Consider the following 25,103-nt stretch of genomic DNA (forward strand, 5'->3'; position numbering starts at 1 on the left):
CAGAAGCTGATCCCCTCCATCTCCATTTCTGACACCTAGCTCATGTCTCAGCCACTCTCACTGCTTCTACGACACACTGGGGAGGTCTGGAGTTTTGAATTTATGGACTGCCCCTTTCATCCAGGCCAAACCACATCTAGAATTACTAGGAGCCACCTTTGGAAGACCCAAAAGCCAAGAGCTGGCACACAGAGCCCAAAGTCACAATGTTTTGAGCCTCTGGGTAACAGCAGTCTCTCTCTTTGCTCAGGGTGCTTCTCTGTTCAGTGCTTGGCTCTTCAGGAATCTCACACAACAGCCTCATCATCCTGCTTTATTCTGCAGGACATCACTGGCATCACCATGTTGACAGCTGACATTGTGCAACTTATATCACAGTTATGCATCCACAAGCATCTATCCAGAACTAACGACCACAAATTAATAGTTTACTGCTGTTTTGCAGCTGCTGGCCCATACCCTGGGTGCTCCATCCAGGCACAGAACCATAGAATCATGGAATGGTTTGGGTTGGAAGACACCTTCAAGATCATCCAGTTCCAAACTCCCTGCATAGGCAGGGACACCTCCTACTGGATCAGGTTGCTCAAAGCCTCATCCAACCTGGCCTTCAACACCTCCATGACTCTGTGGAGTAGTCCAGAAGAGCAGCTTTCTGATGGCTACTGGTGTGATGACATCGACTAAGATCATTCTGCGACCTCTGCATTTCACACCTCTCTTTCATTTCCCAGCCAGGCTTTTACGATGCCCCTAAGAAGAGCCAAAATATGATCAATTTGTCACAACCTGTATCCCCAAGAGCTGTGTGGATGTTAGACCTCTGAGTTAAGACCTCAACTGCAAAGCATCATTCCCCTTCCCCCATTCCCTGAACGATTTCCACCAGCTTCCGCCTTGCACCTGCACATAATAGAAAGAGTTAACAACAATTTGCAGTATTTTTAACTTATATTACTCACTTGTATTGAATTATTCTTGGATCAGATATTAAATGGAGGTTTTTCTATGTCGTATCTGTCACAAATGGAAAAAAATACCCATCGTCTATGGATGAGTGTAATCCATTCATTGGTTTACAGATACAGCCCTCTCAAGGGATTGTCAGAAATAAACACGATGTCCCTGCTTGCCGGGTTTTTGCATTTGGATTGCTGAGCTAGCTGAAAAAATGTGTGAAATCGCATGTGAGCCGACAGCTCCCTATTGACTAGGCATACGAACAAGCTCCCATGTGTTATTTATTCCAGCAAGCCCACGGACTGTGCTGTGCACATGAAATGCTAGCCTGCTCTGAAATGCAAGGGGATAATAATCAATAATGCTTTGTTCGTAACGCAGCTTTCATCTGGAAAGCCCAGAGCAGTGTCAGAGGGTGCAAGCGCCTGGGGCTTGAGGAGGACGAAGCCGGCGTTGAGGAGTGGTTGCACAGACCTTCCCTCAAAAGGCAGAGCTGGAAGCAGTCCCTCCACCGCAGCAAACACCAGGGACGAGCTGCCTGCTGACAAGACACCGTCAGCACCTCTGAGACATGCTAAATACATAGATTTTTATTTGTTTGTTTGTTTAAGGACACAGTTTCTGCCAGATCGGCTTTCCGCTTACCTGCCTTACGCTGCTGTGGTTAAAAACTACTTGTTCTTTTGGGAATTCCCATGAGGTATCTAGGATATCGGCATGCCCAAAGCAAGAGTACGGCAAGATGGGAAAAGCCAAGCTTATCTCCACCCCAGCCCAGGTAGCACCTTGCTTTTATTCCCAAATGTAGGGTTTACAGCAGCATCCTCTTCCCGGGCTGGTCACACTGTGTCACCCTCAATGGCTCATCCCAGTCTCGACGGAGAGATGCCTCCACGCTGCCGCACTGCGTGGCACAGCTCCAGGACAGCATCGCCCTCACCGCACAGCTACCGGCTTGGGGGATAATTAGTATCTCCCCCATCTGCTAGATTAGCTCAGGGAGGGGAGGCAGGGTAGCGCTGCCAGGGTGTGCTTAACTCTTCCATCCTCAGGCATTTCTCTGCCGCTCCTCCCTCGAAGGCTCTGCTGCAAACCTGCTTAGAACCAGCAAATGCCAAACGAGGAGATCTGGGGAAGGTGGCCAAATCCTGCCTCGAGAATGGAGCTGCCCTGACCTGCGCTGCTGAAGGGGTGCAGGAATGGGAACGGTCCATCCTGTTCCCATGGGGGTCACCAGGAAATGCCTGTGAGACCCTGTGGATGACAAAATACACTCCATTGTGCTCACCACCAGGAAAGCATATTTGGGCTCCTCAGCTGGAAACCCCCTCCCCACCGTGGTCCAACCCAGGCAGCCCCAGCCCTGGGCAGCATCCTCCGGGCACAGTTTGGAATGGGGCGCTTGCATTTGGGAGACAAGGGAGGATGCTAACAACTACAGCCCTTCCCAGATTCCAGTATCCACAGGTTTCTGGGTTAACAACAAAATAACACAGGATGGAACCTGTTCAGGTGATTTTTTTTTTTTTAATTATTTTTATTTTCTTGCTTGGAAAACCTTTTCCCCTCTCCTTCACCCTCCCCGCCGGGGAGTTCAAAGGGACATGTTCGCAAACACGGGCAGCTCTCTCCACACCCACACTTGCCACCTTGAGGGAGGGAGCGGCATGAAAACTCGCTGGTGAACATTTGTGCAAATATTCATTTGGCATCTGCTAATGTCAAGTCTGGCTGGATTGGGGTTAGGAGCTGTAGGAAAGCATAAATGAGTCGGGCAGACAGCAAAAGCTGAGCTACTCATTATGCAAACGGGAGCCTCTCACAGCAGCTCTTGCTGCAGAGAGAAGGGGCTCACTCTCCACATCATTTCTTTTGTGTTTCGTCCTACCCTTTAGTCATGACAACTTTCCCCACGCAAAGACCCTTAGTTATGATGATTTTTCTCATGCAAAGACCCTGGTGTGCTAAAAGCCGTGCAAACCTCCAGCTCCAAAAACTTAGTGTCAATAACCCACAGCCCAAAGGGAAGAGCGTGACACCCATGCACAAGCAGCAATGACATCTGACTAAGTGCTGCTCTCCTCCCCTATCCTTGTGTCTGTTTTATTGCCACGTAACTCTGCAAAGCATTGCAGGATGGAGTTCCTCGGAAACACACGGTGCTGTGGGAGCCTTTGCTCCTGCCAGCTCCCCCGTACAGCAGACAATGCACGCGGCCGTTGCTGCTCACGGAGCAGGTAGCAACAGAGGGCTCTCTGCCAGCGTAAGGAAAACACTCAACTGCATATCATAGAATCACAGAATAGTTTGGGCTGGAAGGGACCTTAAAGCCCATCCAGTTCCACCCCCTGCCATGGGCAGGGACACCTCCCACTGGCTCAGGCTGCCCAAGGCCCATCCAACCTGGCCTTGAACATCTCCAGGGATGGAGCAGCCACCACTGCTCTGGACAACCCAGGCCAGTGTCTCACCACTCTCAGTGTGAAGAAATTCTTCCTAATGTGTAGTCTAAATCTACCCCTCTCCAGTTTATGCCCATTCCAAAATAACCCTCCTATTTCAGCCCCGGGGCAGAAATGGCACAGCCACGGCTGGGTCGCATTTCTCATTATCAAAACGTCCTCAAGTAATAACGGACCCAAACCCAGCCACAGGGTGCAACCCAAACCGCTAGAGCCGGGTCCCACTCATCACCCACTGGCAGACTTACTCTGGGCATCAGTGGGACCTTGTGTGACGTGGTTGACCTCACATGGCCACAGGAGGGTTTCCTCTGTAGAAGCTTTATCCCTTTCATGTAAATTCAACAGCATTAGCAGAGTGGCTAATGGACCACACGATCTATAATTTACTAGTAAATTAAATGCAACCGGTATTGCTTTCTGGAAGCACTGAAGGCACGGATGCGGAGTGTCCTGGGGAAGGGCTCACAGCGCACCCTGCTCTGGGGCTTCTGACAGGCAGTTCAGAAACAGCCCTGTGGCACCAGCTGGATTGGCCATGTCATAGAATCATAGAACGGTTTGTGCTGGAAGGGACTTTTAAGATCATCTAATTCCAATCCCCCCTGCCATGGGCAGGGACACGTCCCACAACACAGTCAACACAGTCCTTTCAAAAGCTGAGCTCCTCGCTGTGCCCCGCTCCGGGTGCGTGCTGCCCTGCCAGGGGCAGGAGGACAGAGCCTGACACTGCACTTCTAGTGATGCGAAAAATTAACATTTCTATTTCAAATTTTACCAACTGTATCATCTATGTTAGAGATGGCTGTAAATTTCCTCATATTTACAGATAAGCAAAAACTTTGCTTTAAAGAAAACCTTTATTTTTGTCAAAAGGAGAAAAACTGAAATGTATTCTTTTCACATTTCAGTATTTCTAGACTTTGTTTCTAGGCTGGAAAAATGCAAAGAATTTTCCAAGAAAAAGAAAATCTGGTTAAAAAACACAAAACTTAATCCTTTAGCTGTACTTTTGAAGGCAAAAAGGAAAAAAAATCCCAGTCATATTTCACTAGACCTTTAGCTAATTCCTGATTTAATGTTTAGTTCTTGTTTAATCACTTCAATCCAATCCCATACTCAGCTCTGGCCTTGGTGAAGGCCTCTCACGAGGATGTCACTGTGGTCTCTGGGTTTATAGAATCATGAAATCCTGGAATCGTTAAGGTTGTAAAAGACCTCTAAGCCCATCCAGTCCAGCCAACACCACAACCCCACCGTGCCAACTAAACCATATCCTAAAGTGCCACATCTACATGTGTTTTGAACCCCTCAGATGGAGACTCCACCACTGCCCTGGGCAGCCTCTGCCAGGGGCTCTCCGCTCTTTCAGTAAAGAAATCTTTCCTAATATCCAATCTAAACTTCCCCTGGCACAACTTGAGGACATTTCCTCCTGTCCTGTCACTTGTTACTTGGTAGAAGAGTCCAATACCCACCTCGCTGAAACCTAAGCCCTAGTAGTAAATTGCACGTTCTAGTCATTACATAAACAATATTTTGGAGAAAGGCTCTCTATAACATCATTTTTGAGGCTGCTTCAAGGTACAGGCTGCAATTACCTCCCCACTCCTTGTCCTTGGGTCACACGATGAGTTGCCAGCAGAAAGGGATGCAGATGGCAGCAACTGTCCCAACAGCCCTCAGGATCTGTGGCTCCTTCCCTGGTCCTTTCACACTGTGTGGATAGGGAGGACTGAGGCAGAGCTGGGAGGCAGCACAGGCTGCAGAAGAATAAAGAATTCACACAGAGAAAACACCACTTCCTTTCCAGTTTTGCAAACAGAGGATGCTGAGGAGTTGATGCCACTAATAGGATTCCAAACTTGGGGTTGTAAAAGCCTAACAGACCCGTTCTGCTCCGAAAACCCAAGCCAGCTCCTGCTCCACATTTCTGACCCCATCACACACACAGCACAAGGGTCTGCCGTGACAGTAGGCTCTTGCCGCGGAGCAGCAGGAGGCAGCCCAAGTGGAGAAGCCCTGATAGAAAACCCAACCTCCTCCAGGTGCCATACTGAGAGCGGAGGATGATTGCTGAATGCTGCAAACTGCTATCAAGACCATGGAGCAGGACAGGTGGATGAGTCAAGCCTTCCACTCGCACTCTCCGGAACTCTGAGGTCCCTGGGCTCCCCACTACCACCTCTCCCCACCTCGAGAGCAGCCGGGTCTTGGATTGCTGCTTTGGACTGGAAATATCGGGGAGATTAATCTGAACTCCTTCTCACCAGCCTAAAGTCTTCTATATTATTTATGACTGGGAACGATTCCCAACAGAAATGTGTAGCTGGTTACAATTTCATTGTTTCTTCTGACTCAGGAAATTTCCAGGAAGGTCTAATAGTAAACACAATAATGTGCCCATAAGTTACAAATCAGCGGTCCTGTTTGTTTAATTCATTTACCCAGAAAAATAATTAATGCAAAACTGATGGTGGTTTTTGTTTGTTCCCTAAAACAATCTTATCAGTACATGCCCTCAGTGCATTTTTACTGCAATTATACAGGTTTTTCCAGCTGGAAAGTGAGTCAGCTTAACTTTTTTTCTTTTAAGCTAATGACCATTTAATGTCAGATAAAAGGTTTACAGGGAAGGATTAAGTACCACTTTCAACAGAGGTGGTGGATATAATTGACTCAATTTACCCTTGACATTGGTGCAGGGCATCTGCGCGTGTCTGTGCTGAAATATGTCGTAGCAAGGGTCTCTGATGGAAACCCAGCGCTCTCTCCATGTGGGTAGGTGCTCACGTTTTCCTCTCCATCATTCCAGCACATCCAACTTGACATCTCTAGCAGGTGTCCCCATGCCCTTCGGGAAGATGCAGCTATTCCTAGTCCAGAACAAGCAACACCCTTCAAACAGCAGAGGAGAAGTTACAGGACAGATGTGAGGCCAATAATAAACCCCCCCAAAAGCAGATAACAAACCAAAATTCTCCAGTTTGCGTATTTGCCATCAGACACAGGGACAGCCCTACCCTGATCCTCCAACCTCCGGCCGCAGCCCATTTTCACTCACGCTCACCATCATTTCTCTGGAAACTTCCAGACCAAAGAACTTTTGCTAATCTTTCATCTCTGCATGCTCCTTTGATCCATTTTCTTTCCCCCTATTGCTGCCATTTTCAAGGACTTGGGGTGTTTTCTCCTGGAGTGATGATTTTTGACGTTTGCCCACATGGGCAGCCCTGTTGCAGGGCAGGCTGCTGCAGTGGGGCTGCTCCAGGGGCTGATGCTCCCATCCACTTGCTGCCAAACCTGCCCCAGAAGTTTGCCCCGTGTCCCTTTTTCCTCTGCCTGTGAAGCTGCCAGGAAAGGCTTTGATTGCTCTTCTGAGGTACGAACCACTTGGCTAGGGTGGAAAGGTGTTTAATGAAGCACATACCGTAAAGGTATGCACCCCATCACAAAGTCCTGCTCCTGGCTCCCTTGCAATGCAGTGCTACACAGAAGCCACCTATAAATTTAAATGCGATGAATTCCACCTAAGGGCAAGGTTTTGGCTTGTTCTGCAAGTCAGACACTTTTCAAAGGCGATCCCTGCCTCCTGGGGTGGCCCTGAGCTGGTATCTGGCTTGTCCCGTGCATTTGGAGAGCGATGCCCCCAGGAAGGAGAAAGGCTTCTCCAGAGCTTGCAGCTGAGCTGGCAGCAGTCAATCCCACCACCTGAGCGGAGCCACTGCTTAGAGAAGCTAGCTGGGAAGGGTGAGGGTCTGTTTTCATCGTCTTCTTTCAAGAACATGATGTGATCTCAGTTCACACCTTGAGGAGGTACGAAGCAAACATCCAGCCCTGAATCACTTGGCTGCTACAGCAGATTGTAGATTAGAGCACCTTGGGCCAGGTTCAGACCACCTACCACGTCTGAGAGCAGCACCCCGCAGCTGGGCTGGCCATGCCTAACCCGCTCCCTGTGCAGGCAACGGAGAGGGCGCCCAGTTACTCTGTAGTGCCCTGGAGCTTTCAGAGCCAGACTTGCCTCCCACCCAGCAGCTATTTTTGATGCTTTCCAGCAAATCATACTGTGTAGCTGTTAGTGTTCCCGTAGCAAAGGGTCTGCTGCATGCATGGATCTCCTCCTGAAATCATGGGAGAAATCCAACTGCAACGTGCCAAATGGATGGGACTTGAATACTTCAATCCTCCGGGCAACAAAAGATCTCAGCCTGCATGTATGCAAGGAGCTTGTACAATCAGGCTTCAAAACACAGAGCTCAAAACTTGCTCAAAACTTCAAGACTGAACGAGTAATCTCATCTTTTCCACCCCCGGAATAGGACCACTTGCACATAATTGCCTGGTGTGGCTGATGTGAAAGGCAGTGAGGACTGGAGAAGACCTGTGTGACTCCATGAAGGCAGGGGTTGATATTTCTCTCCAATTCCAACCAGCTGACAAAGTTGGCCAAAAAGCACTGCCATGTGCCAGCTCTGTCCCAGTGGTGAGCAGATGGGATGGTGACTCTGCAATGTGGAAAGGACTTTGGGATCCAAAAATCACCAAGGGAAAATGCAAGCTAGGGTTTGCAAGCAGAGTGGCTGCTACCTGGGCAAAGGTCTCCTTGTGGAAAGGTGCCTCTGGAGCCTCTTTTGGGGGTGAAAAAGTACCAGGGGAGGGATGGACCCTATGAGGGTCATACAAGGCCACCATAAAGTGGTTTTGCTGCTCCTTCAGCCAGTGCAGGAGCATAAGAAATGACAGACCAATGTGATAGGACTGGGAAAGGACCAAAAGCACACCTGCAGGTATCTTATGCTTTCTTCAGAGCTCTTTAACAAGGACAAAACTGGGATGAAGCACCATGGCTTTTTCTGGGCAGGATGGGAGAAGAACCCACTGGTAAGGGGTAAGCTGCCCGACGCCCTTCCCCTCTGAGGTCAGTCTCCAGGCTCTCATGGTCTGAATCCAAAGGTTAACCACCATGCCATATGTTAATTTTCCCAAGCCAAGAACTGCTCTCTTTCACCAGTTTTGAAGTTTGCTGCCTTTCATTGAAGTTCCCAGCCTGTGTTAAGAGAGCAGGTGAGCGGGAGATCCCAATTTACTTTCTCTGCAGTCTAGACTATTCATTACTTTCCTGTCTCCAAATGAAGCAGGCACAGTCCTTTCAATATCTCCATAAAGCGTTCCCTCACCAGGCCTCTAATCATTTGCATTGTCAGCCTCTGAACACTTATTATTTCCACTATATCCCCTTTTGAGATCAGATATCCAGAGAGGAGCCTGGCGTGTTAGCAAGGCTCTCCTCCGGATCTCTGCTGTGAGCAGGCAGGCTTTCAGGAATAGTTTACATCCCTCTCTTTAAACCATCTTCGTATTTTGTTTTACTTTACCAACAGCAAAAAGAAAAAAAAAGACCCCAGTGTGGTTGCTGATAGCTCAATAAAACCAGAAATTATTACAATTAATTTGGAGCCTGACAACGTGTATGCATAGCTTGAATTATTCCTTGCCGTGCCTTGCCTTGCAGTCGTCAGGGGTGAATTTTATCTGCCATTGTGCTGCCCATTCACCTAGCTTTGTGTGGTCTGACAATATCTCAACCCAAGGTGGTATATGGTTGCAGGCACTGCCGCTCTCGTTATTTACAATGGCTAATTAAGATCCTGCTACAACCTTCATCCCACCCTTAATTCTTATGAAGCAGCCAACAAAAGGTTTTGATTTCCTTTTTGGCTGGAAGACCTTTTGGCTTCTGCAAAAAGGGGATTAAGAATGAAAGCACATAAAGGTATGTGCACAATCACAAAGTCATAACAGCTCTCTGAGTGCAGTCTCCCAGGAATGAAATGCAGCATTAGCAAGAAGGACTAATTGGGACCGGTTTAAAGAGTGCACATTGTGTAGCCGAGTCCGGTTAACACTTTTGATCAGGCAGACAACACAGCCACAAATTGCTTTCTTCCCCCTCCAAAATATCTGACCCCGCAGGAAATGGTGTTTTACCTTTCCCAAGCAACCCAGACAGACAGACAGGCAGACGGACGGTGCACACGAGCTGGGTGAGCGCCGTGGGTCGCACCAGCTGCTCTGCAGTGCACAGCCTGGACCAGCCCAGCTTTCCGCAGGGTCCCTGTCCCCCACGCTTGGCCTCAGGGTCCCTGGAGGCTGGTGGTGGCTCTGATGGCACTCCTCAGTGTCAAGGTCATCATGACTTTAGGATCAGATGGAGCCATACACATGCAACTCGCCCAGACTCCGGGGAGTGTTTTGGGAATCACTTGGGCAGATTTTGTAGGAACTGCTCTCCATCCCCTCTTTTCCTTCAAGCAGAGATGGGTGCAGGTCATCAGTCTCAGACTGCCTCCAGAGACCTTCCCCATTGCAAAACTTGCTTTGGAGGAGGCTGCTTGGTCCTTCTGCGGGCGGGCACCCCTCGGAGGCTCTGCTCAGAGAGCTCCAATCCTCAGAGCCTGTTCCCAGCCCAAAGGCCTCCCCTTTTAGTTCCTGCACCACCGAGCCAGCTCTGTGAGCCAAACTTGGGAATCTGGTTCGTTAGCTCTTGGCAATGCCATCCCCAAAAATGTCATGGCATGCAGAAATCTATGAAAACCAGAGACCCGAGACATGTGTTTTTGTTTGTTTGCATGTGCCAACATTTCCAATGGCTCAGAAATGTGCCTGTGAAGGCTGCATGTGTGTTATTCATTTAGGATCACTTTCAGCCCTTATAATATGAGGCTCATTTTATTCTTTTGAAAGCTCTCGAGCAGAGATGATCACAGCCCCAAAGCCTGCCATGGCTGTAAACAACATTTAAGCTCCACATAGCTGTTTCTCCTTGGAAAATAGTCCCATGAAAGAGTGAGTTTTCACTATGTTCTCGTGTCAGATACATCGATAGATAGGCAGCTCGTTCCTCTATGCTCCTTTGTAAACCCCAGCCAAGATTTTTACATTCTGATTCATGCAAATACAATCATATGATCAAAGTAACATGTGCTGCCTCCCAGGAACTAATGCACTAATTGTTGGCGTGCCGCAGGCCATGGCCTATTTCACACCATCGCTTTCCCTCCTTGTTCCTGATGCTGCTTCCTCCTGTCCTTGCACACAACATCCCTCAAAGCAGACAGCTGGCTCTGAACCAGCTGGGACAGGGTCTGCTTCAAGCCGGCTCCCTCACAGTCTCACAAAATACTCCAAGAGCCTTTACTTGTGTCCTTTCTGCTCCACCCACAGCTGAGTTTCTGATGGTGGCTCTCTCTTGGCTACAGATGGAGAGGTGGTGTACCCCAAAACATATGAGGATCCCCTAGCTAGGAAGTTTTAGGGTGAAATTTCCCAATTACAAATTTCTGTCATGATTTCCACAGCTCCTTTCGTTCACTCAGAGTGGAAGCAGGTTCAGAACTGCCTCTTCTGGGAAAGAAACATGGCCCTTCCAAGCCTGTGACTGCACAAGCTGGGGAAAACACAACCCAAGGGAGGAGTAAGTCCTTGGCATCCCCAGAAAGGGCAACTGTATCATCACCTGTGGTGCCTCCCCCAGCCAGGCCAAGCTGTGCTTCATCAAGAACATCCCTCAAAACACACCAGGAACCTCATGACACTTGCGCTGCTTAACCAAGAAAGAAACTCCCATTAGAGCCTTCAATGTGGTTACATCTTCTGTTATTCCTGGCCACCACAGCTGGTTTTTTCTCAAAACAAAGGCAATGTTTTCTATCTTTTAGGCCTGAGCAGACCAATTCATCTCTCTCAGATTGGTCTGATGTGGCTTGGGAAACTCAACCAGTTGTTTCTCAAGCCCAGTGTAGCGCAGTTACGCTTCCTGTGCTCAGCCACAAGTCCCCACGGCCTGACACACACTGGGGAGGTGCACACAGTTACTGTTTTGTCAGCTCCAAACTGGAAATCAGGTCTTGCCCAGGGAGGTGTCCACCACCTCAGGGCTGCCCTGGGTGGACTACAATTTTCCATAACTTTCTGTATAGAAACAAGTCCCACCCAAACCAAACATCGCCGGGTACCACGGTGGTTGTCACCAGCCTGGAGCTCAGAGCTTGGTTTGTCTCTGTGGGTCTTGACAGCTGGGGAGAGCCCTGTGCGTGCCAGTTCTTGCTGTCAGACAGGGATCCCTCAGTTGATGCACAGAAGGCGATATTTGTGTCCTGCGTCTGCTTGGAGTGGCACATTAACATGGGTGTTGTGAGCTTAAAATGCCACAGGAGAAAGGATGTGGTGTTAGGAGTTTTTTCCCCACCAGTGAGGATTCAGCCTCTGGACAGAAGGAGGTGGCAGCAGAAGGGCAGCAGAAACAGGTAAGACATGGCCAACCCAGGGGCAGTTTGGGCTCTGAACCCCTCCGCAGGCTCCAGGGTAAGGTGATGGGTGTTATTACGCAGGGCCTTGGCCAGGGCAGTGAGGTGGCGTTTGCTAAAGAAACAGTAAAGTGCCACAGAAGTGGAGTTCTAGAGAGGGTTTCAAATCTATTTAGACACTTTGAAAAGAGCATCAACTGAGAAACTGTCAGGTAAGATTATTTTACACATCAAATATTGCTTTTGCTTTCAAAGGGAAGCATCATGTTTTCTCTATTTTTCCTTTAACATTCCCTATATTTAGAGAGATCAAGTAAATTCTTAAATAGGGTGAACCGAATGGTTTTGGTAAACCCAAATCTCTCCACCCAGTACTTTGTCTCACTTAAAAAAAAGAAAAGTTTCAGATTGACCTGATTTTTCCTCCCTAATTTTTCAGCTCACACCGTTGGAAATAACAGAGTCTACGTAGGTTACATCATTTGCAAGGAATCTCCTCTCATCCGTCTCCAAATGAATAACAACAAACATTCAGAAAATAATTGAAGTTTTATATATATCCCTTGGCCATTCAGGTGGTATGGCTGGCACGAGACTCAGGCACTTTAAACAGCTGTTGTGAATCTTAAGTATAAACTTCCACCCTTTGGCACTCCACCAGGAAATTATGCATAGGAATATACCTGCTTCCTTGCAGCAGGCCAAAATTACGATGTTTAATACCTTGAGAGTGGACGGGGGAGCTTTTGGGGCTCCAGCTGCAGCGATGTCAACTTGGTCAACCGCTCCCACTTGGTGAGAGCTCCAGGAAAGGTCCTGGTGAGCTGGAAGACACCTAGCACGGGGATCAGGACACTCTTCATCTTCTCAGCCAGTGGTGAGCCCTACACAAGGCATGATGTAAGGTTTGTCCTAGTTGGACCAGACACACAGCCTGGCTGAGCTTTGACTTCCAACCCTTCACCATCAGAGGAACAGCATGGAAGACCTACCACTCAGAAGGTCTCACCAAACAGCAGCCTGGTTGGTGCAACACACTCAAAGTATTGTCAAGAAACTTCCCTGGACCTACAAAGCTTCCTTCCTGGGATGAACTCACCTTTCAGTGTGCACAGCGGTGCCTGCGCCCAGCTTCATGACAAAGACAACCACAGCGTTACCAGAGCACGCCACTATCTGATCTCAGCTATGAAAACACTGCTACAAATCCAACAGTATTTCTGAAACAGTAGCTACAATATGCTCTTATTAAATCCAATTAAGCAGTGTATTTGTTTAAAGTGTGCCCACCCAGAGCTCCACACACACGTTAACGCCATCAGTTGCTTCAAGCAATAGCCTAGCATTATGCTCCTTGCTGTTGAGGTTATTACCACAATAGTAATTAAATCCTTGTTAACAATCTTCAATTATAAAGTAAATAAAACATAATAGCCTACACGGGGAATCTCAGCTCATATTCAGGGAGCCTTAAGAGTTTCTGAAAGGAGCAAGTGTTCAATACTGCGGACAAGCTGCTGCTTTAGTCTGGAGGTCAGCAGAGAGACTTGGCCAACAGGGATGCTGACAACCTCTCACAACCTCTGGCCTAACCACCAAGCACAACCCAGGTGTAAAACCACCACATGCCTGGTGGCTGCAAGCACGAGGCTGTCCATCACAGAGCACATGATGGATGTCCCCTATTTCCGTTCATTTCTTGAACATCTCCTCCCTAGAACACCCTTTTGCTCAATCTGAAGGTGCTCTAAGTGCACCTTTGCCCCTGCTTTTGTTGTTAATAAAGCCTAAAAAGCAGATATATGTTCACACATGAATGCTCGATGCACACCATTCTCAGCCAATAAATCTCTTTGACAGCACCTAACTGAGGTGAGCATCCTATCTCCTCACCACACTGACTTTTCACAGTCCAAGGAACCATCTCAATCCAGTCCAGTAAATACTCTTGTAAACCAACAATGCAAACACCAGAGGCCTCTCGTGACAACTGCCTGGCCCCTAGTTCACATATGCCAGTCTCCAATCCCAGTGGGCACTGCAGTACAGGCAGCAGATCTTCCCTGGTTGCTTTCAACCTCATAGGAGACCAGCCCAGCCTTTTCCAGCATTTACCACCTCCATCCCTTCAAATTTCCCCAATGGCAAACAAACCCTGTCAGTCTGACAGAGAAACCGTCAGTGCCATGGGCCACGGTGATATTTCAAGGAGAAAAAAAGCACCAATAAATCCTTCCTCACTCTGGAAATCAAATGGGTTTCTCCTCTTGGAGGCATTAACACGGCAAATCTCCAGCTGCTCCCAATCCCCCACCTCTCTTAGCGTTCCTCTGAACTCTCCCCAAATCTCTCCCACGTGAATCAATCTGAAGGCAGAGCTGGCATGGCTTTCCAGCCCCTATCAACCAACTCCACCACCGTGCCATCAGGCCCTGCTTCCATGCTGGTCTCCAGGTGTACCAGGAGAGCAGTTCCCACTATATTCACTGGGACAGGGGCTGCTTGAGTGACCACCCATGGTTACCTGGGGTCAAGGTATCACTTGTAAGGCTGCCCAGCTTTTCCTGGAGCAGCACAAAGTGACCCTGTTTAGCACTGTTCATTTTTCCCTAGGCTTGCGAGATTTGGAGATTGGTTCAGATAAGCATCCTCAAGCTTGCACGCTTATCTGCACCATCTCCTAAACGGCTTTGATCTGCAGGATTTGGCTGCAGCTCTCAAAGTTATCTTGAGAAAGCTTGTTCTGGGGAGAATTGTTCTCCTGATTAACAAGAAAAAGCTTTCTTAGTGGCTTTGAGCATTTTCAGGCCTGGCTGGAATCAGAGCGTAGCAATGTTTGCACGTGGAAAGACGGAAAAAGTCAAGTGAGTTTCTCTTTAAAGCTTCACTTAGACTCCATTGCCATTTCAGCTCATATTTGTGGTCGGTTATTTCATCGTCCTTCATTGTCCCCACTCTGTTTAATTCTGTCTCACCCGACACATCGGATGGGCCAGTCTGTACACAGAGATTCACACCTGGTGGCTTTATATCATCCAGGTCCCATGCAGAACACCTGGGAGGAAAGCTGGCTGGACCGACAAGGAGAGCAGGCATCGAAGAGCTGGGAGAGCTTCACAGGGAGAGGGATTTGACCAGTCTACAGCAAGCTTTAAAAGATACAATATTGAATGAAATAGCTGAACCAACTGGCCGCTCTCAAAATCTCCTCCAGTGGAGGAAACACAAGCCACACGTATGTATGTGTAAATTAAGCCAGAAGCTAATTTTCCAGTTTACCTTCTGCTTGGCCAAAGCTTTAGGAAATATGCATTGGACTAAAAAGTATCAAATTTAACTCCTGCTCTTGAAAAATGCCAGCGTGGATTCTCCCACTCTCAGCCCAACATCACTCCGTGAACACTTTTTGTGGGAACAACGAGGAAGGAGGCAGAAAACGGTATTAAGGAGGAATTACAGAATTAGCCATGTAGTTTATAGCAGGGAAACTATCCTGAACATACCCCGCTGCCCTCACATAAAAGATAAATACGCATTAAAAAAAAAACCCACTACTCGGGGAGGGGAAAGAAGTGTGAACAGCAAAAATATGTACATGTGTTTTAAATAACTTTTTTAATTGTTGAGGCAGTAATACTTGGTTCATGGAACTGCAATATACAGAGAGGTGAAATAAATAGCTTATATATATATAATATATATAATATAGCTGGTTTTAAAATATTCCCTTATCATTGGTGTACTAGGTCATCTTGTAGTCACTTGAATGTAGTTAGCAGCATTCTCCAGAACTGAGCATAATGCAGGATCACGGAGCCGTGACACCTTATGTCGTCAGAAAGGTTACAGAAGATCGATGCGTCGAGAACTCCACGGAAACTCAATCACTGCGGCACACACCATCTTGTCTGGGGCCGGCGTGCAGCAGACAATAAATAGATTACTGCAAAAACCGGCACTTTTCGGGGCAGGGTCTCAGTAACTTTGGGAAAAGAACTTTGGTTTTCTTTGGTTTTATTTATTTATTTTTAATAATTACTTTTTGTTTTCTCCTCTGGGGATACGCTTGAAAAGTTGTCCTTTCCGAAAAAAAAAAGCGAAATAAGCACCTGTGTGTCATCAACAACAAGAAGTCAATTTAAATAGAGCAGTTCGTTTTTTTTTTCAAGTCACAATAAATCCCTAACAGCTTTTCCCCAGCGTTTGCCATCTAGTCTTTATTAATTTTTTTTATTTTTATTTTTTTTAAACACAATGTACAAAAATAGAGCTTCTTCCTTATTTTTCATGTAAAAATATTCCTCTGGTGCAGTTTTTTTTTTTTTGTGTGTGGTTTATTATTGTGACACTGGTTTTTGTCTATTTTTAACTGGGGTTGGTGGGTCGTATTCTCTTAGTCCTCTTGGTGACTGTTGTGTACTTGAAAGGTTTCTGTATCTCCACTTGCCCCTTTGGGTACCGCTTCATAAAATGTACATCTTGCTGGTTTTCCCGGGTCTTGGGCCCCTTCCGTGGCCTCCCTTTTTTGGTGAATCCAACATACCAGCCTGAATATTTCGCTGACATCAGTGCCGTATAGTTGTTTTCAAGGACTTTTTCAATGAAGACACACTCTTTGCTGGTGCCATCAGGCTGAAAAAAGGAAAAAAAAGAAAAAAAAAATCATTATCTCAGTGACCAAACCCCTATTTGGCATCAATAAAATCATCACATCTGGGCCCTGGTTTTAGTTCAAACATAGCAGCAGCAGCAAACATCAGCTGAAATAGAAATGGTTTTTAAAAAGCATGAAAGTATGAGGTTATAATTTGACTTTATTTAAACACTCCTGTCCAAGGAGAGAAAGATTTTTCAAAGACAACAGCAAAGTTTCTCCAGTCCAGCTCCTTCAATCGCAAGCAAAGCAAGATATTTAGCTTTGCTTTTTCCACTAGGAAAGGAGGATGAATTGAACTCTTTCCAGGGAAACATCATACTTAGTCATAAAACATAGAAAAATCAGACTCTCGTATGGGCCAAACAACAGCGTTGCCACTTCTACCACTCACTTGTGACATGTTTTCTGAAACACCTTATGGGCTTGCATCCATATCTACCCAAATCCCACTAAAATAATGATTTAAGTCTTAGTCTAAGCCTTCCCAGCGCTCTAAAAACTCTCCCCTGCAGCATCCTGCGTGCAACACCACACAAATAAACCACAAGGAGCTCAGAGGATGAGCCAGAGGCGTGCTGCCGGCATCGAGGACCCCAGTCCCACTCCAGTCCCTGATTCCAACTGGTTATTTTGGACCTGCATTGTACACCACTGCTGGGCTTTAACTCTGAGCAACATCAGCAGTGGAAAGGGCCGTTCCCACGCTGGAGCGGCTCCCCTGGCACTCCAACACCCGACCAGCATCCCAATGCGACTGCAGCTGGGGGACTACAGGGCCGCAGTGTCCTCAGCCACCAGATCCACCCACAGCTCTGCTGCCAGAGAGGGTGACACAAGCGCCCAATTTTATTCCTCCACTCTCTCAGGGTTGGTTTTTTTGTTCAGAAGTGGTTTTCGTTTCTGGTGGCAGAGGGGCCGTGGCCCTTTCCCTTTCCCTACCTTTCAATCTCAGCCTAAAAGGAGCCATCCAGAGCTCAAATTACCTGGTTTACCAAACAACGTCCCTAAACAACATTCTTCCCATTCTGATTTGATTGATTAAACTGGTTTCCCTGAGTTGAGTCTGTTTAGCCTGTAATTGGTGAGTGATCTCCTTGTCCTTATTTCAACCCTTGAGCCTTTCATTCTATTTTCTCTCCCCTGTCCAGGTGAGCAGGGGAGTGATGGTGTGATTTGGGGCATCTGGTGTCCAGCCAGGGTCACCCTGCCACACAGGGCTCGGCTCAGCTTAGAGATCCAGACTAACACACCCAGAACTAGGACGCAAGGATCTTGGACTAATTTATAGAGCAACCTGGATTTGCAGCATCACACAACAGCATATTTAAGTCCCTCTGCACAGGGGTAGTTCTTCCCACCTATAAAATTCAACAGAAAATATGTTTTGCTCTTTAACTGCTGAGCTACTGGCACTGCATTTAGAATGTCACACATCGCTGTGTGCACCAGTACTCCGCTTTATGCATCAAGAGGTATTAGGGAGTAGATACAGGCTCACTTCAGCTCCGGATGTTGTCTCAGCTCTGGGTGCTTTGTGGATTCCAGACAAGAATAATGGAGCATCATACAGGACTTAATCTGATGCTCAGCAAAGCCAAAGGAAGGATTTCCATCAGAGTATTGGCTCAATACAACTCCCCACTCAAGTCAAATAAAGAGTTTTTCAGTACTGCAGGCCCATGCTTGCTGTTATGCTCACTGTTCCACCCACCCCATCCAAACTAAACTGTATCAGACCCACTCGGTCTTCAGCCATTTCACCCGTCCCATCCCTGAGGGAAGCAGGAAAGCCACCTCGGCATGACCAGCACAGCACCCGCAGCGATGGCCAGTCCCAGGCTCTGCTCAGGGGCTCCCCTGGGCACGACAGCTGGGGTGAGGAGCCCAGCTCAGCATGCTCACCACCCCTTCCCCAAGGACAAGCCAGCTTGCTCTTTCCTAGAAGCCTTCCTATAAAAGTCCTGCACAACCACAGATGAGTTTAGAGCAGTTTGTGGGAAGGACAGGAGGGAAATTGCTCAGGCTGAGCTGGCTCAGGCTTCCTCGACCCCCAAATAACATTGTATGAGCTACAAACAGAGCTTTGAGATGGGAACTATCAGGCACAACAACCTAAACTGGAGTCACACAGGTAACAACTTCACTAGTTTCCAGGACCAGCCATCCCTCCCTGGCTTTAGGAGAGCTTCAATTCAATCCGTGCAACAAAACGTGATGCTTACCGTAAAAGCATCAAAGCACCATCCTGCCTAAAGGGTTTCATTACCACGGGTATGTCTCATTAAGAGGGCACCGGAGATCACAGCAACGTCTGCATCAGACATGCTAATCCAGGGTCCACGTGCCCCCTTGTATGGGGCAAAGCCAGCTCCGCCATAGGACGGGCAATCTCCATCCCAGGCTAGGCACAAAAAGGTCCTAATTTTATCATCTATAACTGGAAGCTCACAAACGCTTTAATGAATGGCAGAACTGGGCAATGCTCAGTGGTTCCAGTTCCTGGAGCGGGGGGCGGTCATTCTCCAAGCCCTGGGTTTGATCAAAGCCACATGAGTGGGGAAGGGGGAAATCAGTCAACACCACGGGGTTCCACCAGGTTTCAATGGGAAGCCATAAAACCAGCCCCAGGTTTCTCAGGGCTCAGCCCACTACAAACCCTTCCCCAGTGAATGGAGAATTTTTAAACAATGCCATGGCTGGGTTTCAAATCCACCCAAACCCAGGTGCTGATGAACCGACCGGATCCGTACTGCAAGGGGAGCAGGTAATTGGAAGGGCCATTTCCCCCATGTTCGTGGAAAGGTCCTGGATTTGAGCCCTGACCTTGTTGCTAGGAGAATTAAGGTGTTTTCATGCAATTTGGGAGGTTTCCGCTTTTACAGCAATGGCAGTTTCTCATGGAAAACAAAGACTGGAATGAAAAGAAAATGTGTGTGTGGGAGGGGGAAGTTATTCTATTAATAACAAAAAAGTGTTTACTTATAACTTCAAATTTGCCAAAAGAGCCTAAGACGGGGACAGGAGGTAGAGGAATAATAAGGTGCAACTTCAGGCCAACCTCAGGGCTAATTTGAAGTAAACAAGGTGCATGAGATAAAATAACTTCGTTCTGGAAGAGGAAGAGCTAAATGATTTGATCACATGAAATTACAGTAACATTCAAAAGTACCTCGAGATAAATCAGGATAAGGACCTCACTTCCTCAAACAGAGCATTCCTGTACGTGCTAAGACACGTCAGAGCCAGACAAATGATTTTCATATGCTTACAAGATGATTTTACAGCATCTTTATAATCCCCAATAGCATAAACCACATGCACACGTTGCCTACATTATGGAGAGCTGAACCCACGGCAAACTATTGGGGAAACGCAACTTATGAGGGTTTACAATAATGTTTAATTGTCACCTTATTTTCACCAGGTGCCCATCATTTAAGGTCTAATCATGTCCCTATATATAATGGCTATAAATTGGAGAGGGGCAGATTTAGACTAGAGATGAGGAGGAATTACTTCATGATGAGAGTGGTGAGGCCCTGGCCCAGGCTGCCCAGGGAAGTTGTCGCTGCCCCATCCCTGGAGGTGTTCCAGGCCAGGTTGGATGGGCTTTGGGCAGCCTGAGCCAGTGGGAGGCGTCCCTGCCCATGGCAGGGGGTTGGAACTGGGTAATCTTTAAGGTCTCTTCCAACCCAAACCATCCTATGATTCTATTTAAATGACAGGAAAGGGTCTTTGACCCCTTGGTCCTCCAAAGAGAGGAAGAGAAAAGGGAGATGGCTTTGGCCAAGCATTACTCCCTGCTCCAGCCACCTGCTTGTCCTTCCCCAGGAGCTCCTGACGCAAATGCTGCTGACACAGGGCTGTACCCTCTGCCACAGATGTCAGCGGGGAGATGCTGCCAAGCCACATTTCATACACACTTATCTGTCAGGCTGCACCTTGCAGAGAGCTCACTCTTCAAAACAGGGAGGTTTAAGTTTTGTAATCGATTCTTTAAAATAAAGAAGAGTTCTTGAAAGCCTCAGAGCTGTGCAGGAGCTGCCAGGTGGGATGTGATGGTACTGCCATGTGGCAGACAAGGACCCAAACCCAGCCCTACAGAGGCCCCAAGCTGTCCCACATGTGCTCAGGGCACGAGCTGCTCCTGTTTTGCTCACCACCATCCCATGCGTAACATCTGCAGCCAAGTTCCCTGCTCAAAGCAGAATGAGAGCCATGGCAGAGGCACAACTCTGCTCCTGTGGATGGCACGGGCTCTGTTCAAGTTGGAACCTCCTTGTACCTGTGATGGAGGCCTACAGGAAAGCTGGGGAGGGGCTTTTGATCAGGGAGTGCAGGGATAGGATGAGGGGGAACAGTTTTAAGCTGAAAGAGGGGAGAATGAGATGAGATCTTAGGAAGAAATGTTTTGCTGTTCAGGTGGGGAGGCCCTGGCCCAGGTTGCCCAGAGCAGTGGTGGCTGCCCCATCCCTGGAGGGGTTCAAGGCCAGGTTGGATGGGGCTTGGAGCCCCTGATCCAGTGGGAGGTGTCCCTGCCCGTGGCAGGGGAGTTGGAACAGGGTGATCTTGAAAGTTCCTTCCAACCCAAACTATTCTATGATTCTATTCTATGATTCTATTCTATGATTCTATTCTATGATAAGCCACCTGTGAACCACCAATTTTGCTCCAGGGAGCTGCTGCCTGTCTATGCAACAAGGCTATGCCACCACAGGGGTGACAACTTGCACTCAATTATTTGCATAGAAACAATTCCAAGCATTTTTTGTTTAAACACACTCCTAATAGCCATGGGAAGATACAATAGCTGTTAGCCAGACTTCTCATGAACGTCTTATAAAATGCCTGCTCTAAATGCCACCTTCCACAGAAACCCTTCCAGCATCACCTTGATCGGCACAGAGGCAAAGGAAAGTGCACTGGTAACACCCAGACAGCACAAAGCATCGGTTCCAGAAGCAGATCTAATAGCTGGGAACCTAGTACCTAATAGCTCGGGACCATCTCTGGACACAGCAAGCCACTATACCCAGTGAACATGAGTGGTTTGAGTCCCTTTAGCAAGAAGGGTTAGAGCAGCAGCATCCCCGGCAAAGGGTATCTCAAGTGCAGGACTGTTCATACACCATGGGCCAATTCCGGCCAGTGTGTAGCTGAGGCAGCTAACGGAGCTAAGCTGGAGCCAGGGGCTCTGAGTGCCCTGAGCTTACCAAGGAACAGCCCCGGATTGTTTGTGCAGAGCATTTGGCGATGGGCTCTCCAGTCTTAAACGTGAAACATGTTGAACTGACACTAAAAGAGAATTAAGTGGCAAAGCATTTGCTGCTTCTACAATTACACTCGGGAGCGCTTTGGTGCTCCTGCTCTCCTTTTTTATGACCCAACTTGGTCTTATTGTAGTTTGGCTTTCTCATTTTAAGTTCTCCAAATGGAAACGATCAAAGGGCTCTTTGTTGTCGTAGCAGGAGCGCTCCTCTGAGCAAGGCATTCCTGCCACTAACAGCTTGCTGCTCAGGGGGAATTCACGGCAGCCTCTGTGCCACCAGCCTGAGCCAAAGCGTTAGCAGGTGCAGCAGCCGCCTCCGCCTTCTCCCCATTAGCCTGCCACACTAAGCCACCTGAGCAGCTTTTTATGGGAAAGAGAGGCCAGCGCAGGTTTTCTCATTTATGCTTCACAAATCTGGCTCAGTGGGCACCAGCAAATCCAAACTTCACTCAGCTTTTACGGCAACAATAAGCTCATGCAAGCAGCTTGGGTAACACCACGGTGCGGAGAGAGATGCCTCCAAGACTGAAAGGTTTCTCTGTTTGCACAAATTAAGCCCTACAAGTGATGCTGTGCTAAGCTTTTGTTAGCTAAGCTTATGCTAAAACACTTCCACCCTCCTCAAACGATGTTGCAATTAGAAGCTCTCTGGGTAAGGAGACTGAATGCACTGGTGATGTGCTGCAAATAATAACAAACACCAGACTGTAGGGAACACCTCTGTGACAACCCAGGAATGCCGGCTTGGCACAGGGCACAGCGAGACTCAACCTTTCAAGTGAAACAGGGATAACTCTCATGTCTCATTACCACCTCTCTGCAAGTTCAGTCCCCCGGGAGCAAAGTCAAATTGCGGAGATATGAGCTCTCCATACAAGCAGGATCACTTCCCCGTGCAAGGAAAGCAAGCCCGCTCCTCTTAAAAATCCCAGAGCAGGGAAAACTACCACTCACGCAAAAGGTTTCCAAGAGGTGTACACACCTAGAGGGTTTTCATAAGGAAAAACCCTGAAAATGGACTTTTTCTGCATTCCTCCCTCTCCCCCTGCAGACAGACAGACAGACAAAGGACTCTGGAGCATTGGTACCCCACTGTGCTGGATCTCACGCCACCCCCAGGCATGAGGTGCACCCACTGAGCTCAGCAATTCTTTCAAAGGCTTGCCGAGAATTCCCCTCGAATGCTGCACTGTTACATGCACATTCTGCATTATAAGGAAGAAATCCTGCCCTATTCCCTAAATTTTGGAGCACTGACAGCGTGGATGCTTGGTTTTTCAGGAGGTGTGTGGCTCAGCAGTCCCAGGAAGCCTAAAGCATCCCCAGCTGAGGACCAAGGGCTGGTGCACCCAAACATCACCAACCCCTCCTGTAAAGCCCCAGAGCTGTTTATGCAGCATGCACGTAGACACACGGGAGTTTCAGGAAGCTCATTACTTCTCTGTGGTTTTGCACAAGCTCAGCTCAAAGTCAGAGCTCAGACTCACAGAATCCTTTGGTTGGAAAAGGCCTTTGAGATCATCCAGTCCAACCATACCTGTCCACTGCTACACCAGATCCCTCAGCACCTTATCTACCGTCTTTCAAATGCCTCCAGGGATGGGGACTCAACTACTGCCCTGGGCAGCTTCTGCCAGTGCCTGAGAACCCCTTCAGTGAAGACATTTTTGCTAACATCCAACCTGACCCTCCCCTGGCATAATGTGAGACTCCGCATCGCTTGGAAAATCCCAAGTGGATGAAGGTAAGGCAGAGGCTATGTTAATGTCAGAGCTTTTAGCATTGCCACCTCTCCCCCTTCACACGTACACCTTTTAAAGAGAGGTCAAAAAGTGTGACAACGAGGTGAGTGTGGCAGCTGTCAGACCCAGCAATGCTGTGGGAAATATCACCCCCTCGCAGCCCAGCAAATCTGAGTGCTCTGGCTGCTGGTAAGCCGGGCTCAGCCATCCCCATGCACTTTATAGGCATTATCAGGACAGATCCAACATCCTGCTGTTCAGCATCCTGGATTTATGGCAAGGCACCGTCACCACAGAGACACCTCTTGACCCAAATGCACATTCTTGCTCCGAGAAAAAAGGGTGAGCTACATCTATAACTGCCAAGAGTTACTCAGCTTCATGCACGTTTCCTCCATCCCTCTGGCCTCTGAACCTGCAGAATCCTCCGAGGAAAATACTTAGGAGCCATGATGGACAGTTCAATAAAAGTGTCTGCCAGTACAGCAGAGAGGTTAATTATGTATAGAGGGCATCTAAGTGCATTCATTAAGCAGAGTAAGTAATACAAAACCCATGCAGAAGAGATTCTCCGATGCAAGGGTACATCTCCACTCAGAAACCCAGTTTCAAGGTAGGGTTGCCCATTTTCGCACCCACTTGCTCAAACACACTGAGGGGACATCCTGTGTCTCCTGAGAGCATGAAAAACTGGGCACAGTCTTGCATGTGTGCGTTGGGACCCAAGGGCACCACAGAACACCGTCCTTCTTTGTGCCAGACACAGCAGAAGCTTTGGGAACCAAGGAAAGAAGGGTATGAAATTTTTCTTTCCTTCTACCTTTCATTGAAAAATTCCAGTTTTGGAATCATAGAACGGTTTGGGTTGGAAGTGACCTTCAAGATTATCCAGTTCTAACCACCTGCCATGGGCAGAGACACCTCCCACTGGATCAGGTGGCCCAAAGCCCCATCCAACCTGGCCTTGAACACCTCCAGGGATGGGGCAGCCACAGCATCTCTGGGCAACCTGGGCCAGGGCCTCACCACCCTCACAGCAAAACATTTCTTCCTACCAACTCATCTCAATCTCCCCTCTTTCAGCTTAAACAGAAATAGAAAGTCGAAACTGAGTACTATGTGTATTTACTATTAATGATGAGAAACATCAATCACTTTTTAAATTAAATTTATGGAACCAATAGAAAATCTAGGAAAATTGAATTTAAGTCAAAAGTAGGAGTTTCCTGCAATAGGAAGGCACTGCTTCAGGAGACGTGAAACCACAGGCAGCTCGCAGACGTGACACCTGAGCAGATCTATAACCTCTATCATTACCTGCACCTCCCTTCTCCAGCTGCATGTATGCTTTGAGGTGCCAACTACAGTAAGAGCTGTGAAGGCATTTTTACCCATCCATACAAAGCACAATCTGTTTGGTTAAATGCACTGCCAGGGTTTTTCGTGTTTCCTTTTAGATCTGTCATCTCCAGCCTCCATCAAGACTTACACGCTAGTCCTGAACTGTCTATAAAAGCCAACTAAGAACAGCAGCACATTTTTGTGGACTTAAATTCATTCTCTAAGGACCTATACCACTATAGGAATTTTTATTTTTTTTTAAATTGCTTAAAACCTCAGGTCTAGATGATGAGTGGAGCAAGAACATAACACTATAACAGCTGCTGACCCCATAGCAGGTCTGGTATAAACCGTAGCAGGTTT

At 47.8% G+C, this 25,103-nt stretch overlaps 1 protein-coding gene across 5 annotated transcripts in view; it reads right to left on the reverse strand.

Annotated features, from left to right (window-relative positions):
- Positions 1-15,363: 15,363 nt before the first annotated feature.
- The window catches only part of FGF18 (fibroblast growth factor 18), a 79,383-nt gene continuing 69,643 nt past the window's right edge, over positions 15,364-25,103 (reverse strand). For all 5 annotated transcript variants that reach the window (XM_054079609.1, XM_054079608.1, XM_054079610.1 and 2 more), the window contains one exon: positions 15,364-16,363. In XM_054079609.1, coding sequence (XP_053935584.1) covers positions 16,097-16,363 — 267 coding nt within the window. In that variant the 3' untranslated portion in view covers positions 15,364-16,096. The remainder of the gene's footprint in view (positions 16,364-25,103) is intronic.

The sequence above is a fragment of the Cuculus canorus genome, chromosome 14, assembly GCF_017976375.1.
Source record: "Cuculus canorus isolate bCucCan1 chromosome 14, bCucCan1.pri, whole genome shotgun sequence".
Lineage (NCBI taxonomy): Eukaryota > Metazoa > Chordata > Aves > Cuculiformes > Cuculidae > Cuculus > Cuculus canorus.